Below are 18,616 nucleotides of genomic sequence, written 5' to 3'. Positions count from 1 at the left end.
TCGGCCACAGATTGCACTTTGGGAGTCTTAACACTGGTTCCCAGTCTCTGTGCACCATACATGTTGCTAAAGGGAGGGGGCATTGTCCACCTGCCCACATGTACTTCTTGTGCAGGTTACCCACAAGTTGCAGCACAAGGCCCATCACCCATGTCCCTGGGCCATACTCAGATTATCCGGATGCTTCAGTGAAATAAGGGGAGTGATTTTTACATAGCAATTTTGTACTAGACCCAGAGTATGCACTGACAATGGTTGCCTTGTGCTGTGCATGCCTTACAGTGGAAAGCTTGGCCTTCAGTTTATCCTCCACACTGGTGGAGAGGTTTCTGCAGGTTAGAAAACGGAAAAAGAGAACGGACCATGACATGGTCAATGAGATAATGAATGCCTCTGGGACTCTATGTACTCTTTGGCAAGGTGGTCTGGCGCCAAGGTGGTCTGCACCCCATCACAGTTAGGGAACCCCATTGTTGCAAAACCATCCACCATGTCCTGCACATTGCCCAGAGTCACTACTCTTCTTAGCAGAATCGATTAATGGCCCTGCACACTTGGATCACAACAACTCCCATGGAGGATTTACCAACTCCAAAAAATAAACCGATAGCAATCTGGCATTGCAAGCTTCCAAACAGTGATTGCCACTCACTTCTCCACTATCAGAGCAGGTCTCATTTTAGTGTTGCTTTGCTTCAGAACTGGGGAAAGCTCCTGGAAAGTGGCCTCCCACATTTGAAAGTTCTGCAGCCATTGCTCCTCATCCCATAACTGCATAATGGTGTGATCCCACCAGTCAGTGCTTGTTTCCCAGGACCAGAAATGGTGCTCCACTGTGTTCAGCTACTGCATGACTGCCAGCAGCAACTGGGAATTGTTTTGTTCTATGGCTTGCAACAGGGCTGCTTGAAGGACATCACATGTTCCACGCAGTGGCTCCTGTCTTGGCTCTAGAAATACTTCAGGATAAAGATGCAAGGTGTTTGTAATGCTCACAAGACTGCACAGCTGAGTGGGGTCCTCACTTTTCGGGCTATGGTGTACATGCAACTAAGTCAGCTTTTTGAAAAAAAGGGTGAAAAAGTATGGGTTGTTTGTCATTGATATCAAAGGAGAGAGGGAGGAAGTAAACTGCATCATGGGAGGTTGAAGCTACGTTCCCATTCCCCCTGCGACAATGTTTTGGTTACATGAGGCACTGCAAGCCCTTCCCAAAAACCCCTGCTGCAAGTTGCACTGTGGGATAGCTACCCAGGGCACACTGCTCTCTGCAACGATACAAGTGCTGCTATGAGGACGCACTCCACCAACACAATGAGCGTAGTGTAGACCCAATCAACTTAATTACTGTATACTGGGGTTTTTGCCTAGGTGTAACTAAATCAGGGCAAATCTCCTGTGTAGATGTGCAGCACCAGTGTAAGTTACCAGGGTAAGTCACATTGGTGCAAGTCTTGTTTTGCTTCTGTTCAGTGTCTCTACATTAGAGGTTTGCAGTGATGTTACAATGTAGTTACACCAGTGCAAATTTCTCTAGTCTAGACAAGCCCTTAGGCTCCCTTACACATATTTACTCAGGGCCTTGAGGCTTTTGCCATCTGTATAATTTATTTACTGCTATAGAGTTTCTCCTGATTTACACTAGCATCAGTGAGTGAAGAATCTGGTCCTTGTTTATTTAAATGTAACTTACACCTTCTCTTACACATCATCATTGCATTTGGCCCAGCCACTGTCTAGTGTGTCTGCCACAAGGACCTTGCCAGATGAGGCAGGATTCCTCACATGCTAAATCTAGACTAAAGTTTGTGATCCTGTCATCACTCAAGTTTAATTGATTTCCAGTTAACTCAAGTTAACTAAAATCTTTGTAAATGCTAGTCTAGACACTCATTAATTGTTTGTGTTCTGGAATGCTTAGACCCGCATTTGCAGATGTGTTAGCCATACTACAAAGTGTTAACTAATTGACTTATGATCTGCTAGAATTATTAGTTTCCCTAGGCATGCCATATATAGAATAATAGAAGATTAGGGTTGGAAGAGACCTCAGGAGGTCATCTAGTCCAACCCACTGCTCAAAACAGGACAAACCCCAACTAAATCATCATCATAGGGTCTGATTCTCATTTACATTGCTCTGGCAGTGCAAAGGGACCTTAAAGGGGGCAGTAACTAAGAATAAGCCTTGCATGGGGGGCTTTCTGGCATAAAGGCTCATTAATCCTGCTCCTTGCCCCAGGATAGACTGTATGTCGGGGCAGGCCAAGGAAGGGGAAAGAGAGAGAGAGCATGTGGTGAGAACATGCTGCATGCACACCACAGTATCACTATTCTGTGCTTCCCAAGGTACACAGGAGACCCTGGGATATAGATCATAAATCAGAGCAGCCTAAGTTACATTAAGGTCTGGGCAGGTACAGCCTGTTCCAAAATACTGGTAGCGCAAAGGCAGTTTAAAGTCACTTTTTTATCTCCTCCCCCACAGGCTGCATGCTGAGCCTCCTGAACTTCTGTGAGGGGAGGAGAAGAAAATCTTACCATAGTTTCCTTTCTTTTCAATAAATGCCTTGGCATTTGTCTGGCTGCAGGAAACCTTGTCACCTTTATTGCCTTGGTGTTCTGTTCAGTGGAAAATAACTTGACGCATTAGTAGTGACTTTACCTGAACTGCATTCATTTTCATCACTGAAACTAATGTCCTAGGCAGCATCTAAATGGGTGTGTGTACACTGGGCCTGGCTTGGCTGCCTTCAGTGTTTTAACTGGCTGGCTGCCAAAGGAGCTGAAGGTTAACATCTTATATGTGAAGCAGCAGAAGTTACATTATCACTTCAGTTTTAAAGTCTTCTGCCTGCATCATTCAACCAGTTGTATGAAACCAGGGGTGACCAAAGCATGGTCCCTTTGCCAAATGCTAAGGCCACCTGACTATGGAAGTGAGGCTGGAAGACACAGTCAGGTGACAATTGTGAAGAATCACAGACTGAGTCACTTTCTTCCAATCCTGAATAAGAACCTTATTAGAATAAGCACAACAGCGTTATTTTTCAAGGTACTGTACTCACTCTTTCCACTTCACTGTAAAACGTCTGCCTAGAACTTTCCCCAGCACCCTCCTGCCTAGTTTTCTGCTACCAATTTAAAGAAACAATACATGTGTCCTTATAGACACAACATGTCCCAACATGCAATATTTCATCTTGATGTCAACAGAGACCGCTAAGGAGCAGAGACCGCCAAGGCCAATGAGCAGAGACATTCAGAGTAAAGAATGCAAAGGCCACTGCAAATTTTATAAAGTCTGCTGGGGACATGGCAGGGAAAATATGATCTTGTGGCTAAAGGACACAGCTGAGAATCAGTAGATGTGGCTTCAAGTCAGGACGCACACTTGTCAAAGAACAATTAGGAAAATGCAAGCAGATGTGATTTACCACTGATGTATCAAACTGGCATATTTTGGGATTGTCTTATTCAATTACCCCCAACTTTAAATAAAAACGAAACTTTTCTCTAGGCAGAAAATCATACACAAAAGATTTCCCTGCTAATAACAGGAAGCTAGTTACAACCTTCACGGTGGCTTCATAACAATACCATTTCTTTTCCACATTGAGGGAATGTCAGTTTTAGAATCTGGCCACAAGGTGGCGGGAGGAGTTCTCAGATGGATAGTTCAGAAACAAACCATTCCCAGTACAAGAATGAATTTGTTTCTAATATATACTGTAGCATCCCTACCACGCACTGTGACCAAATGATCTCAACCGTTTTATATAGTAAGGATAACCTTCTCATTATGGCTGTTAGTGTAACCCAAATTAATGCCCACTTTTGAAAATTTGGGCCCAGTTGACATTTAAGGTCTCACAGGACCAAATTCTGCATTAATTTATACTTCCTGAAACCCCATGAAGGGGTGCAAAGTCCTCTTAGAATTAGGCTCACTGAGTAAGTGGTAGGTTGAAGATTAGAATCCCAACTCTCAGTCTCCTGCTCAGGAGCAATTCCTTGGTCCCCCAGGGTAAAACACATAAAATAAAAGCACATTTAAATTCTGTTACTCTAATTTGCTTTTCCCTTTGCTAATTGGTACTCAATCTCCAAACCCATTCTATACAATACAGAGATAAGATCTCAGAATTTGGACACTCTCAAAGTTGGATCTGGGTCTATTTAAGATATCTTTTAGTGCACCTATCACTGTAGCATCCTATCACTGTAGCATAATCAGTCTTGACTATGTGGTGGTGCAGGTCCAACTCCATTCATATTGGTATACAAATCCTCAAGTTTGTTGTAGTTTTTGCCCTGAATTTTCACTTGCCTTGTCCTTCATTCCCAGTGTCAATCTTTGAGTGACAGGCAGATTCTGCAGCTCCTTCAGTCACATTTTCCAGGGCACTCAGTCTCTGGCCTGGTCATAGGACTTTGTGAAACAATATCAAATTTCTCTGATGAGATTATAACCTCATAGTATCCTGCCATGTTTTCCTCTCCTTTACTCCCCTGCCACCACAAACCCTCTACATCATTCTCTCAGAACAGCTTTCCCAACTACCATGAAAACTTGGGGTTCCAACATTTATTTTCTCCTCCTGTAAAAAGGATAGATAGCTGCCTGAAAAAAAAAAAAAAAAGATTTTATTCCTGCTTTCAGAAGTCTGATTCAAACAAAACTTTTTCAAAGGTAGGGAGACAGACAGATAGGAAGCCATATTTGTCCTGTTAAGACCAATTCACGTTAAGATTGAAAGTCAAAATTAGTTTTCTTGTCTGCAGTTTCTCCTGCAGTGGATCTACTGCTCTGGGCAGAAGTCAGAACTCATAGGTAGTTCTGTCAAGTCTGGAGAGAGAATTCCTCTGTGTTATTTTATTTATGTTTTTAACCTGAGCACTCTCCCTGTTGGTATAGTTGGGGAACTGACCATGCCCTAACAAGTCTCTCTACCTTCATAGAGGCAAGTGAGAGAGGAATCTTTTGCAAGGGATTTCTTCTACTCAAAAATTACTTTCTCCTCTCTTATGTCTTTGGCAATTTTCAACCTCTCCTTCCAGTTTGACCTACAGCTGTAAAAGAGCCGTCATAGAAGCTCTTTAGGCTCTGTTAGCCTAGCAGTAGATCCCCAGCCCTTATGTCATTGCTGCAGCAATTGCGAGGCCCCTGAACTAAAGGGCTCTGAACCCTCCTCCACATTCAGAAAAGGAATTTTGCATTTGTGCATCCCAGTATTCCTGCAGTGCTTATAGCTCCATTTTAACATACCAGGGCATCTGCAGCCAATGGCATAGCTGCTTCCTGCTTTGCTGCACCACAGATTGGGATTGCATAAGGCTATTTTTGCCCCTGATGATTGAAACCTTGCCAGCAATTACCACATTTAAACATGGCAATGGCTATTAGAGACTTCTAGCAGTTTCCCTGACCAGTGTGGACAGTTATTTTTTCTGAGAATTATGTTAGTCAAATCATGCTAAGACAAATCTCCTAGACAAAGGACTGCAGCCTTGACTTAACAGGGGTCCAAGACAAGATGCAGGATCTTAGCTTTTGATCCTTTGCTGTTTTTTATCTTATTCAGAATCTTAAATAGCTAAGGCAGGCAAATGAGGCCAGGATCCAGGGAACCAGGATTACTGATAATGGTACAGCTTTTTTTGTCCTCCCTCACCAGCTATGGACTTTACTGCTCTTCTCCAGTGGCATATAGGCTCCTGCCTGGACACATGATGTGATGATGCTCTTGTATGAATATGTCCTGTAGGTGATGTTTCAGCATGTCTCGACTGGCTACTGAAAGCTCTGTTACAGGAGCCTATTACTCCCTACGCTTCCCACTGCGTCATTTAAAACTGTCCACACATTTCTAATTGCGAGTCTCTCTCTCTCTCTCTTTTAATATTGTTCGCATGTGTTACTAGGGCCTGGTCTACACTAGGCGTTTATGTCGAAGTTAGCGCCGTTACATCGAATTAACCCTGCACCCGTCCACACCGCGAAGGTATTTAGTTCGACATAGAGGTCTCTTTAATTCGACTTCTGTACTCCTCCCCGACGAGGGGAGTAGCGCTAAATTCGACATGGCCATGTCGAATTAGGCTAGGTGTGGATGGAAATCGACGCTAATAGCTCCAGGAGCTATCCCACAGTGCACCACTCTGTTGACGCTCTGGACAGCAGTAAGAGCTCGGATGTTCTGAACTGCCACACAGGAAAAGCCCCGGGAAAATTTGAATTTGAATTCCTTTTCCTGTCTGGCCAGTTTGAATCTCATTTCCTGTCTGGACATCGTGGCGAGCTCAGCAGCACTGGCAACGATGCAGAGCTCTCCAGCACTGATGGCAGTGCAATCTCAGAATAGAAAGAGGGCCCCAGCATGGACTGATCGGGAAGTCTTGGATCTCATCGCTGTGTGGGGCGATGAGTCCGTGCTTTCCGAGCTGCGATCCAAAAGACGGAATGCAAAGATCTATGAGAAGATCTCTAAAGACATGGCAGAGAGAGGATACAGCCGGGATGTAACGCAGTGCCGCGTGAAAATCAAGGAGCTGAGGCAAGGCTACCAGAAGACCAAAGAGGCAAACGGACGCTCCGGATCCCATCCCCAGACATCCCGTTTCTACGAGGCACTGCATTCCATCCTCGGTGCGGCCGCCACCACTACCCCACCACTGACTGTGGACTCTGAGGATGGGATAGTGTCCACGGCCGGATCCTCGGACATGTTAGCGGACGGGGAAGATGAGGAAGGAGATGAGGAGGACGAGGCAGTCGACAGCGCTCACAACGCTGATTTCCCCGACAGCCAGGATCTCTTCATCACCCTTACAGAGATCCCCTACCAACCCTCCCCAGCCGTTACCCCGGACACAGAATCTGGTGAAGGATCATCCAGTAAGTGTTGTAAACATCTAAACATTTATTTGTAACAGAACATGATTATTAACAATTTAAAAAATGGGTTTCTCATGATTAGTTAGATTAACTTAACGGTTCAGTCATGGGCAGTGCAACTATTTGAAAAAAATCTAGCAATGTCCGGTTTTGCATGATTGTCCTGCCCAAGCCGCTCTACTGTTTAGTCCCTGCTACTGCAGCTACAGTAAGATGCGGTCTATATGTCCGGGGATGGAGCAGAAATCCTCCTGGGACATCTCAAGGAAGCTCTCCTGCAGGTAATTTGAAATCCGCTGCATTAGGTTCTTGGGGAGAGCGGCCTTATTGGGTCCTCCGTAGTAGGACACGTTGCCGCGCCACGAGACTAGCAAGTACTCCGGAATCATTGCTTGGCACAGCATGGCGGCATACGGCCCTGGTCTTTGAAGGCTTTCCCGGAGCATTCTCTGTCTGTCGCTCTCAGAGATCCTCATGAGGGTGATGTCGCTCATGATGACCTGCTTTGAATGAGGTAGGGGAATGTTAGTGTTGGGACTGCTTTACCGTTCCTTTACAGAACTGTAACCGCTGGTTTGCAGCCACGCGGTGGAGGCGGGAGAGGGTCAGCCGAAAGGGATCGTTCCCGGGGACAGCCGCGAGGGTGTGGGACAGGAGCAGACTTCCTGCTTGCCGGATTGCTGGCAGCAGGGACCGACATTGATTTCAATGTGAAATGAGGCCATTGCTAATATTAAAGTTTTAAGCTGCCACGAATCTACGGCTTACCATGTCTGCGTGCAAGAGCAATTCCGTTGTCCTGACAGGGTTCTCAAAAGTGCTCTGCAAAACCCCAGACACTGAATGCGAAGGCCGAGAATTTGACCTTGTGCTGAGTGCGCATGTGATAGGTGCTGTGCATGGTCCTGTTCACAGAGAAAGACTATGTTTTTTGTTCACAACTACATTTATCTTTCTGAGGAATTCACTCCCTTTTTCCCATTCCCACAGCCCCATCTGCGACTGTCTCACAACCTAGCCTGTCATCACACTCCCAGAGGCTAGGGAGGATTAGGCATAAGAAGAAGAGGACACGGGAGGACATGTTCTCAGAGCTTATAGCCTGCTCCCGAGCCCAGGCAGCACAGCAGACCCAGTGGCGGGAGAACTTGTCCCAAATGCACCAAGCCAACATGGATCGGGAGGAGAGGTGGCGTCAGGAAGACCAGCAGGCGACTCAAACCCTGCTTGGACTACTGAGGGAGCAAACGGACATGCTCCGGCGCCTTGTGGATGTTCTGCAGGAACGGAGGCAGGAGGACAGAGCCCCACTGCAGTCCATCTCTAACCGCCCTCCCCCGCCACCAAGTCCCATACTCCCTTCACCCAAAGTGCACAGAAGGAGAGGCGGCAGAGTCCCTGCTAACTCTCACTCCACCCCTGCAGAGAGCTCGAGCAGCAGAAGGCTCTCATTCCCCAAAGTTTGACAAGTTCTTTCCTTCCCGCCTGACACAAGCCCCCGTCCAAGTTTCACTTCCCAGTCCCATGTGTAGTTGATAATAAAAAATATGTTTCTGTTAACTACTGTTTCCATCATGTTCTTTTGGAGGGGGGGGGGAAAGGGGGTTGGTAATTGGACAGGACAGTCACCTTTGGCAGGGTACATAGTCGGGGGCAGGCACAGCAGCAGGGCACATACATAGTGCAGTGATGCAGTGACTACTTACCCTGGTTAGTCTGGGAGGTTCTTTTCATGTTATGTGGTGGGGGGTGGGTTGCTCTGTGACTTTGTGTCAGGGGAGGGCAGTTAGAGATCTTAAGCGGCGGTCCTTAGGCAGGATCACAGAGCCACACAGCAGGGGATCTGTAACCGTCCCCCCCCTGCCACAAACTCACATAGACCCCCCATACACACAGTCCGTATCAGGAGGGGTGACAGGCTCCGTTGAAAGAACCATCCCACCGCAGCGGAGCCTGTCAGTCCTTGAGTTTAGAAGCTGCATTCGCGCGACTACACTACACCCGCTCCGCACCACAGTCTGCGTCCCAGTTTTAAAAAATTCCCGCGAAAACAGTATTAAAGAAAACGGTGTACTTTAACAAAGTAGAACTATTTTTATTTTGAAACGTGTGTTGGAAGTGGGGTGAAGGCTTCTCTGTACACAAAATTAGAAAGTCACAGGTTACCCTGCTCACTCAGGAACTTTGCTTTCAAAGCCTCCCGGATGCACAGCGCTTCCCGCTGGTCTCTTCTAATCGCCCGGCTGTCTGGCTGTGAGTAATCAGCAGCCAGGCTAATTTCCTCAACCTCCCACCCCGCCATAAAGGTCTCCCCCTTGCTCTCACAGAGATTGTGGAGCACACAGCAAGCTGCTATAACAATGGGGATATTGGTTTCGCTGAGATCACAGCGAGTCAGCAAGCTTCTCCATCTCCCCTTGAGACGTCCAAAAGCACACTCCACCACCATTCTGCACTTGCTCAGCCGGTAGTTGAAGAGTTCTTTTTCAGTGTCCAGGGCACCTGTATAGGGCTTCATGAGCCAGGGCATTAGCAGGTAGGCTGGGTCCCCGAGGATCACTATAGGCATCTCCACATCCCCAACAGTTATTTTGTGGTCCGGGAAGTAAATACCTTGCTGCAGCCGTCTAAACAGACCAGAGTTCCTGAAAACACGAGCGTCATGAACCTTGCCCGGCCATCCGACATTGATGTTGGTAAAACGTCCCCTGTGGTCCACCAGTGCTTGCAGCACCATGGAAAAGTAGCCCTTTCTGTTAATGTACTGGCTGGCCTGGTGGTCCGGTGCCAGGATAGGGATGTGAGTTCCATCTATGGCCCCACCGCAGTTTGGGAATCCCATCGCTGCGAAGCCATCTATGATCGCCTCCAAGTTTCCCAGGGTCACTACCTTTGGCAGCAGTACATCAACGATTGCCTTGGCTACTTGCATCACAACAACCCCCACGGTAGATTTGCCCACCCCAAACTGGCTCGCGACTGACCGGTAGCTGTCAGGCGTTGCAAGCTTCCAGAGGGCTATGGCCACTCGCTTCTGGACAGTCAGGGCTGCTCGCATCCGGGTGTCATTGGGCTTCAGGGCAGGGGACAGCAACTCACAAAGTTCAAGGAAAGTTCCCTTCCGCATGCGGAAGTTTCGCAGCCACTGTGATTCATCCCAGACCTGCAGCACTATGCGGTCCCACCACTCAGTGCTTGTTTCCCGTGCCCAGAATCGCCGTTTCACAGCATCAACATGACCCATTGCCACCGTGATGTCCTCGGCGCTGGGTCCCCTGCTTTCTGAGAGGTCTGTGCTACTCTCAGACTTCAGGCCATCACCGCGTTGACGTAGCCTCCTCGCCTGACTTTTCTGCATCTGCCTCAGGGCAACCTGTATGATAAGCTGCGAGGCGTTGAGAGCGGCCACAACTGCAGCGATGGTTGCAGCGGGCTCCATGCTCACAGTGCTGTGGCGTCCGCGCTGTCAATGACTGGAAAAGTGCGCGAAATGATTTCCCGCCGGCTCTTTCAGGGAGGGAGGGAGGGCGGGAGTGATGGACGGATGACGACAGTTACCCAAAAGCACCCTGGCCCCTTTTTTTTTTTACCCAGAAGGCATTTGCGGCTCCACCCAGAATTCCAATGGGCGGCGGGGACTCCGGGAACTGTGGGATAGCTGCCCTCAGTGCACCGCTTCCAATGTCGACGCTTTCCCCGTTAGTGTGGACTCACAAAGTCGAATTACTGTCCTTAGTGTGGACACACACGTTCGACTTTGCAATATCGATTCCAAATATTCGATTTAAGTAAAATCGAACTACTCTCGTAGTGTAGACAAGGCCCTGGATGCCATGCTCACCCGTCCATGTCCAACACCAACCATCTGACCCAAAACTACCACTTCCAACTGTCTTTGTAGCTCTAAATAAATAAGTAAACTGCCATTCCAACTGCCATGGAACTTTCTGATTCCAACATTCCATCTTGTTGCCTGCTAAAGTAGGGTTACCATTCGTCCAGATTCCCCTGGACATGTCCGGCTTTTTTGAGTTAAAAATAGCGTCCGGGGGGAATTTGTCAATGTCCCGATTTCCCCCCATGCAGAGCGTGCGCGGCTTACAGGGCAGCCGGCCGGATCGTGCCACTCGCACGGGGCTCCGGCAGCCTGAGCCCTTCCTCCACTTCCCCCTCCTCTCCCCTGCAACTTGAGACCAGTCCCCTCCTCTCTCTCCCTCCCTCCCCCTCCCTGTATTTGCGGATCGCCGGCCGGCCGTTCGCCTCGGCCTCCGGCAGCCTGGAGCTCCGACCCTGCTTCCCTCCCCCTGCTGCCGAGCGCGCTGCTCTGCAGCACGGTATGGGGGCCGGGGGTCAGAGAAGCGGCAGGGAGGTTCTGGAGGGAGTAGTCAAGAGACAGAGAGCAGGGGGAGGGTTGGATGGGTCAGGAGTTCGGGGGGGGCTGTCTGGGGGTTGGGGGTGTAAGGTTTTGGGCAGTCAGAGTACAGGTGGGGGGAGTCTCAGGAGGGGGCAGTTAGGGGACAAGGCACAGGGAGGCTTAGGTAGGGGGTGGGGTTCTGGAGGGCAGTTAGGAGCAGGGGTCCCAGGAGGGGGCAGTCAGGGGACAGGGAGCAGAGGAGTTTAGATGGGTCAGGAGTTCTGGGGGGGGGGGGTGGGGGGGGGGGGTGGGGATAAGGGTTGGGGCAGTCAGGGGACAGGTAGGGTCCTAGGGGGCCAGTTAGGATGTGGGGAAGGTCTCAGGAGGGGGTAGTCAGGGGACAAGGAGCAGGAAGGCTTAGGTAGGGGGTGGAGTCCTGGGGGGCAGTTAGGGGCAGGGGTCCCAGGAGGGGGCAATCACGGGGACAAGGGGGAGGGTTGGGGGTTCTGAGGGGGTGGGAAGTGGGAGGGAGTGGAAGGGGCAGGGGCGGGGCTAGGGCAGGACAGGGGCGGGGCTCCTCCCGTCCTCTTTTCTGATTGTTGAAATATGGTAACCCTAGCTAAAGGGACTTCACCTAATGGCTTGTTTGCTGCTTGAACAGCAGCTGTGTGGAATCGTTCCACATGTAATTCTATTGCACTACACTAGAAAATCATTGATTTAATTCCCCTCAGTTTTACCACATACTTGGGGGAACTGGGAAGGATGATAGCAAATCAGCCTTGTGGCTGAACAGCCCTTATGAGTGAAGACTAGTTTTCTTTGGCTTATAAAACAGCCAAGGTCTTCAGTCTGATGTAGGAAGTGCCTGGAGTGAGAAACAGCCAGGGACACCAGCCCCAGTGACCTTGGCAGAAGCTGCAGCACACTCAACTGATATGGCTTCTTCCAAGTTTCAAAACATCCCAAGAATTACGGCAGAGGCCTTTGTAAACAGGACTTTAACCTCAATTACAGCCTCAAATGCTCTCATTAAGGCACTCCTCTCCTCCCTGCCTTCCCTGAAGTCTTCCTCATGTCATTTAAAAATGTGCTGGGGACTGGGAAGGCAGATGCTGCTCTCATGTTTATTCATGCCCTTTTGCAGCTTCTAAATTAGAGATGGTAAAGAGCTACTTAGAGCAGGTCACCTGGTCCTGACTATACCCACAAATGCAGGACTTTCCCCTATGTTATATCATTACAGCTTTGTGCATCCATTAAAAGGCTTAAGTGATACATCTCCTAGCATTTCCCTTGGATACTATCCCGCAGTCTAACCAATCTCACTGGTTATTCAGCTGAAATATTCCCTTTCTTTGTATCACCTCATTATTTCCAGGTTATGTCCCCTCTTGTACCTCTCAAAACAGTTCTCCTAGAGGGAGCCCTTGGTTGATAGCACAGCGTGCTCAGAGCAGCAGGATATGGAGGATACAGGACACAACTTCAATTTCACAATCAAAATGTGAGGATTTTGTTTTGTGTTTACATTTATTTAACAGTTTTCCCACAGTTCAAACAAAAATTATATCCCACTCCAGAGCTGCTAAAAAAAACCAACAACATCACAACATAATTAAACTACCTCTACAGAGTTAGCCAGTGTGTAGACTTTCCTATTTTACAAAACAAAAAGAAAGGAACATGTTACAAAATAATCAGACCAGTCCATCACAATAGTGCAAGAGGTTCTGAATTGTATGGATGGATGAGGCATAACGAAGGTTAGGAACAACTTAAATTTTGTTGTCCCAGAAGGCTTCAAAGCTCACAGCAGGTTGCTTTAGGCTAAATGGCAGCGGACGGTGTGTATTTCCTCAACAACTGATTAGTGGCTTCCGTTAATTCCTAGAGTGATGAAAACCATGTAGGCTAAATCTGTAAAGGCTGACCTAGGCATATCATCTTTTAAAATCTGCCAACCCCTAGAATAAAGGTAACACATCAGGGCCAAGTGCCACTGTATGCTAAGTGCCACTGAAATCAATGAGAGTTTCCTGCAAGCAACTGACAGCGTAATTGGGCTCCAGAGATGGACTTTACTGATTCTGGTGCCCCTTCTTTCACTTTCAGGACCTTTTGCAATGAAATCGATCCTTTCATCAGTAGTGAGGTAATCAGGGACTCTTGGCAGCTCATGAGTCAAGAGGACATGTGGCTCCTTTAAGTCTTGGATTGTCTTGTCAAGTAGGTATTCCAGCCAGCTCCCTGCCAGAAGATAATGTATGTCACGCTGATATGATATCTCAGCACTGCTCAGATGACAACGCATGCAGTGAAGAGCCCTAAAATTTCCTCAGTCTTTAGTGGGGATTATCATTTTAATTTTGAATAACTTTAAAATGCAGCAGGTATCGTCAATCTGTTGGAGTATTTTTCAGATGAATTTGCCTTTTTTCCTTTGTTCTTATCAGCACAATATCTATAGTTATTAAATATAATATGTATCAGTAAGAGTAGTTTAGCTTTAAGGGGAGGACTTTAGTCTCCAATCACTCTGATCAAATGTTGTCTGTTTCTCTAAAACCTGGTGTGGATTTTCCCCAAAAAATCGTTAGCAACCACACTGCACCCCAAGTACCACTAGTCTCCAAAAATGAAACTGAAAAAGAAAACAGGAGAGTCAGAGTGGAAATAGCTTCAGGAAATAAATGTACAGGTGCACTGAAGGCACTTTTTTTGCATGTTGCACTCCAGAACTATAAGCACTTCAAAGGGAAATCAAAGGGCAGAGATTGTGTCACCCACAAAGCGTGTACCTAATAGAAGGCATTTAAAGGGACCTCTTCCCAGAGGTGGAATAATTATTCCTATCATACAAACCTCTTGCGTCTAAATCCTTTCTGCTGTTCTAAGGTCTGATGAAATTTTTGATTTTTTCCCCCTACCCAACCAGTACTTTATCCTAATTACTGCGGTGTGCCCTGTGAATGGAGAACATGGTCCATGCATAACTGCGCACTAGCAGAAAGAATGAGATAGAAAGACAGAGTGCCATTCACACAAGGACAGTGTAGCCCTCTGAAGGCATTAAAGGCCAGATGTTCAAGTGCTCAGCCCTCAGGCTAGATTTTAAAGAGTTCCCACCATCTAGTAGCCCCCCAGTTTGCAACACTGATAGCCAGATTTTCAAAAGAGTCCAGCACTCAATGCTCTTTTGAAAATCTGGCCATTTATTCTTGCCTAATAGGGAGGCAAGTTGCTTTAAAAATCTGGCTTTGATAGTTGGTGCTGAACTCTGGAAAATCTGACTGCATAAATATAAAAGTATCAAGGATGCTTTGCAGAAATCAAATGGGGATTAAAATAGTTTTTCAAGAATAGACAACCCAATCTCATCCACTGAACTCCAATTGGCTTCTGACGAGCTACTCCTGAGTTACACCAGTATGAATGAGATCAGAATCAGTCTTATAGTCTTAGTTTCATTAACTTATTTTGAATTAAAAAGAGAGAGAGAGAAATGAAGCAAGAACAGAAACCTCTGAGTCTCCATCATCCCGTTTGTTGGAAAGTATCTGTCCTGTGGCTGGACTTCCATACATGCTAAACTTCTTAATATAAAATAGAGAAGGGGAACTGTGTTCCCTCTCTGTTCAAGGCCTGTCAAATCTTGTTGCTTAATTATTTCTTATATTTAACTGTCACTAGGATGCATTTCCAAATGTTCAGAGGTTGGCGAAAGCATGCAAAAGTTCATATACTGATCTAAGGTAGCCAAACCTCTTGGGTCTGCAAATCTGGGCTAGAAATTTAATAAGAACGGCCTCTTTCACATGAGCTTTCCGATAGTTCCTAAATAACATCCTGAGAACACATTCACTTCTTGTATTTTGTTACTTCTCTTTCTGGGCCTTACCAGAAACTAGGATGACTAGATAGCAAGTGTGAAAAATTGGGACAGCAGTGTGGGGTAATAGGCACTTATATAAGACAAAGCCCCAGATATCTGGACTGTCCCTATAAAAGTGGGACATCTGGTCACCCTACCAGAAACTGGAGTTCTAGAGACAACAGTGAAAATAGAAAATAAGGGGAACAAAAGTTATCTAAACTTTTTTGAACAACAGTTTGTTTTGAGTTTTAGGAACAGTGGGAGGAAATTCTTATTTTATACAGAGATGGACCTGAGCCACAAAGTTCCTAGCCAGCCCAGTGTAAGGGTCAATCAAGAAATTTGGATATGGGTTCAGATTTTGAATCTTCCTTCACCCCAGTGTCAGGGACTGTTTGGATGTTTCTAACTTTATGCAACCCTATGTCATAAATACTTAGCACTTCAAAAGTGCTTTTTATGCACAGCTCCCTAAATGCTTTACAAAGGTGGGTATGAGTGTTTCCATTTACAGACAGATCCTGCAAATACTTACTATGAAATGAAGTGCTTGGAGCTGTCTCTTGGGCTTCACTAGGACTACCTGCAGTTGAAAGCTCCATGCCCAGTAATAAGTCTTTGAAGGATCGGGCCCTGAATTATTTTTTAGAAATGTTCTTTTGCCATAGATGCTGTAGCCTTATTGCTACCTAAAGAAAAAGATGAGCCTTTCTTTTTTTATTTTGATTTTAAAAGGACATCATCAGATTACTCTAGGCTTAAAATTTAGGTGCATATAAAAAGAGGGCCTTAGAAGGGGTCTCACGATTTGTAAAAAAAAATTAATGAAAACAATTTTTAGTCCAAATGTAAATAATCCCGTGTGGCATTTGAAACCTGAACACAGCAACACTGTTCATGGAAATGACAGTGAAAGTAACCAGGGACCAAAATGAAAGTCTATTTTCCATGACCCACACTGAGTGAAATGCAAAATGTAAAAAGCCGCACAAATATGAAAAATAAATTTAGAATTTTAAAAGTCGCTCTGTTTTAATGAATTAGCATGTTGTTAATAATACCATAAGGATTTTTTAAAATGTATGATATTTAAGTCAACAGTATCCCTTTAAAAAGATAAATGATTTAACAAGTTACTATTCTTTTATCAAAAATTATTACTTTTGGGCAGGGGAGCAAAGAGGTTAGATACACAACTGTAAAAATTAGGTATTGTAAACATTTTACAACTCAACTGCAATGTGTATTGAATGAGTGATTTTGCCTTCTACAGTCTGGTCTAGGGAAAAGATAAGGGAGGGACTTGCTACTACTTTCAGCTAAGAGGAGGTTTCCTTAGTTCACTGTGATAGAGGTGCTTTTAGTCCCAGTTAGTGTGTGATTGAAAAGATAATTGTGTCTACAGTACACACATTGGTTACACTGTAGGCTTTCTTGGATTAGGAAGTACTGTTAGGCAGGGCCGGCCTCTGGCTTTTTGGCCGCTCCAAGCCAAAAAAAAAAACCCTACGGCGCGGCCAGAGCGCGGGTGCAAGCGGACCTGCTGGAGGGGAGGGGGGAGGGAGTGGGCGGGAGAGAGAGAGAGAAGGGGGCGGCCAGGGCTACAGCGGGGGCGCTACCACACGGCCCCTCCCGCTGCGCCGCCTCCTGCCGCCTGCTGCGAGGGCTCTGCTCTGGTCGGCGTGGAGGGAAGGAAGAGGACTGCCCTGCAGGGCGTTCTGGTTCTCCATGCCGCCGCCCCCTACAGGGCGGCCAGAGCGGAACAAAAAATAAATAAATTTTAAAAAGCGGCCATGCCGCCCTAGGATTGGGCAGAATGCCGCCTTGAACAATCTGCCGCCCCAAGCACCAGCTTGCTCAGCTGGTGCCTGGAGCCGGCCCTGCTGTTAGGGTGAAACCTGAAAGCAACATTGTATTGCAAGGACAGGAACACACAACATTTACTTCTTATAATGACTTCCAAAGTATCGGGAACACAAGATCCTCCTGTCCAAACAACATGAACCAGTAACCAGTCTACTTAACCATTCAGGAAAATGTTAAAATAAAATCTATTTCCCTCAGATATCTTTCTAGGCAGGAATGATCTAATCTCAGTAATGCCCCTGCCCTATCCATGCTATCCACTGCACACTCTCTATTAAAAGCAGCTATCACATGTTCAATCAAGCTAATGGCATAAACCTGACCAGCAAGTGAAAACCTTAAGAACAAATGAATTTTTCTCATGACTAGTCAAGATCCTATTAAAATGTGCATTACTTTAGTGTTTGGGTTTAGAGGATGAGATAAGAAAAGTTGATTGGGAAGAGTCAGATAATCACCCATATTATTTGTTGTTTATTTCCTTGGTGTTCACTATGTTCTGGATGTAGGGAAATTTTTATTCTGTTGACTATTTCATAAAAGAAAGACCTTTTCATGCACCACTTTTCCCCTTGCTGTTCCCCAGTTCCCCCATTGCTTAGCTCTCAAAAGGTTTTATTCTGCAGATCACAAGGAAAGGCTCTGCTGATGACCAAACCACCAGTTTACAAGAAAACATTCAAATGATAGGAGAAGACTGTAAGCGAGGTCAGGGTTGCTTTTTGTTTTGGCTGCAGTTGTCGACATAACATACTTCAGTGCAGAAAGGTAAATAGTGAAGAAGCAGAAAGGAAGGCAGGCTTGAATGTAGTGTAAGTCTTTCTGTCAATAAATTGGATGAATTTAAAATGTTCCAGCAAATCCCTAAGCTCTTCTAAATAAACCGTCAATGAACCTCCTGCCAAAATACAGATCATAGTGAGCCAGGAAACTCAAGACACAGTCACACTGAAGAGCATTTTTTTAAAAAAGTACTGCTTTGTACTTCTTACAGCAGAAGCTAGGTGTTGTAGTTCTCTTCAGCTGGGTCCGTTGACATTACTGCTCCTCCCATGGGTCTTGCAGACAAGTCTTCCTTCACTGCATGGCACATTCCTTCGGATTTTCAATTTCTGCTCCCTTCAGATCAAGATTCAAGTTCTTTTTCTGTTCTATTTCCACCTGACAAGAAAGAAAAGGGGGGAAACATCTGTACTGAAAAAGGAAAGAAAAGAACAAGAAGTTCTAACCAGCTTCTGATTTTATGTTCTTCTCAGGCCACAAACTTCTGGATTATCACAGAGGCTGGGAAATTACTTGCTCTCAACCACAGGTTATAATTAGATATGGGCTGAGGATGGGGCTCTGGATCTGGATTAAGTTTAGTACAGGGTTTTCAATTTCAGGTTTGAGGTTACATGAGGGCTAGAGTTTAGAGACTGAACAATGCTTCAATCTTTTGAGCAGATCTCAGTGGTTTCATCCAAACTGACAGCAATTTTGTACAATTTCTCACAACTTGGGATCAAAACGTCATGAAAAGAACTGTCCGTGAATGACTTTGGATACAGTCAAACTGATACTGATATCATCCCCCTTCTGGTTTTAGATCCAAACCCACAATTTAAAATTGCAGAAGACT

The 18,616-nt window shown here is 46.1% G+C and overlaps 1 protein-coding gene across 2 annotated transcripts in view; it reads right to left on the bottom strand.

The window, feature by feature from the left end:
* Positions 1 to 2,928: 2,928 nt before the first annotated feature.
* Positions 2,929 to 18,616, bottom strand: part of STON2 (stonin 2) — a 115,997-nt gene continuing 100,309 nt past the window's right edge. Inside the window, exons 7-8 of one of the 2 annotated variants that reach the window (XR_004645457.1) lie at positions 17,988 to 18,156; positions 2,929 to 4,624 (exon numbers count right to left, since the gene is read on the bottom strand). Coding sequence is in view for 1 of the 2 variants with exons in the window: in XM_034768164.1 (XP_034624055.1) it covers positions 18,073 to 18,156 (84 nt within the window). In the remaining variant the exon portion in view is untranslated. Of the gene's footprint in view, positions 4,625 to 16,893; positions 18,157 to 18,616 lie in introns of those variants that run through there. The other variant, XM_034768164.1, reaches the window with a different exon arrangement.

The sequence above is a fragment of the Trachemys scripta genome, chromosome 4, assembly GCF_013100865.1.
Source record: "Trachemys scripta elegans isolate TJP31775 chromosome 4, CAS_Tse_1.0, whole genome shotgun sequence".
In the NCBI taxonomy this organism is placed as follows: domain Eukaryota; kingdom Metazoa; phylum Chordata; order Testudines; family Emydidae; genus Trachemys; species Trachemys scripta.
Note: the sequence above shows the minus strand (reverse complement) of the source record. Positions and strands in the feature narration are given on the sequence as shown.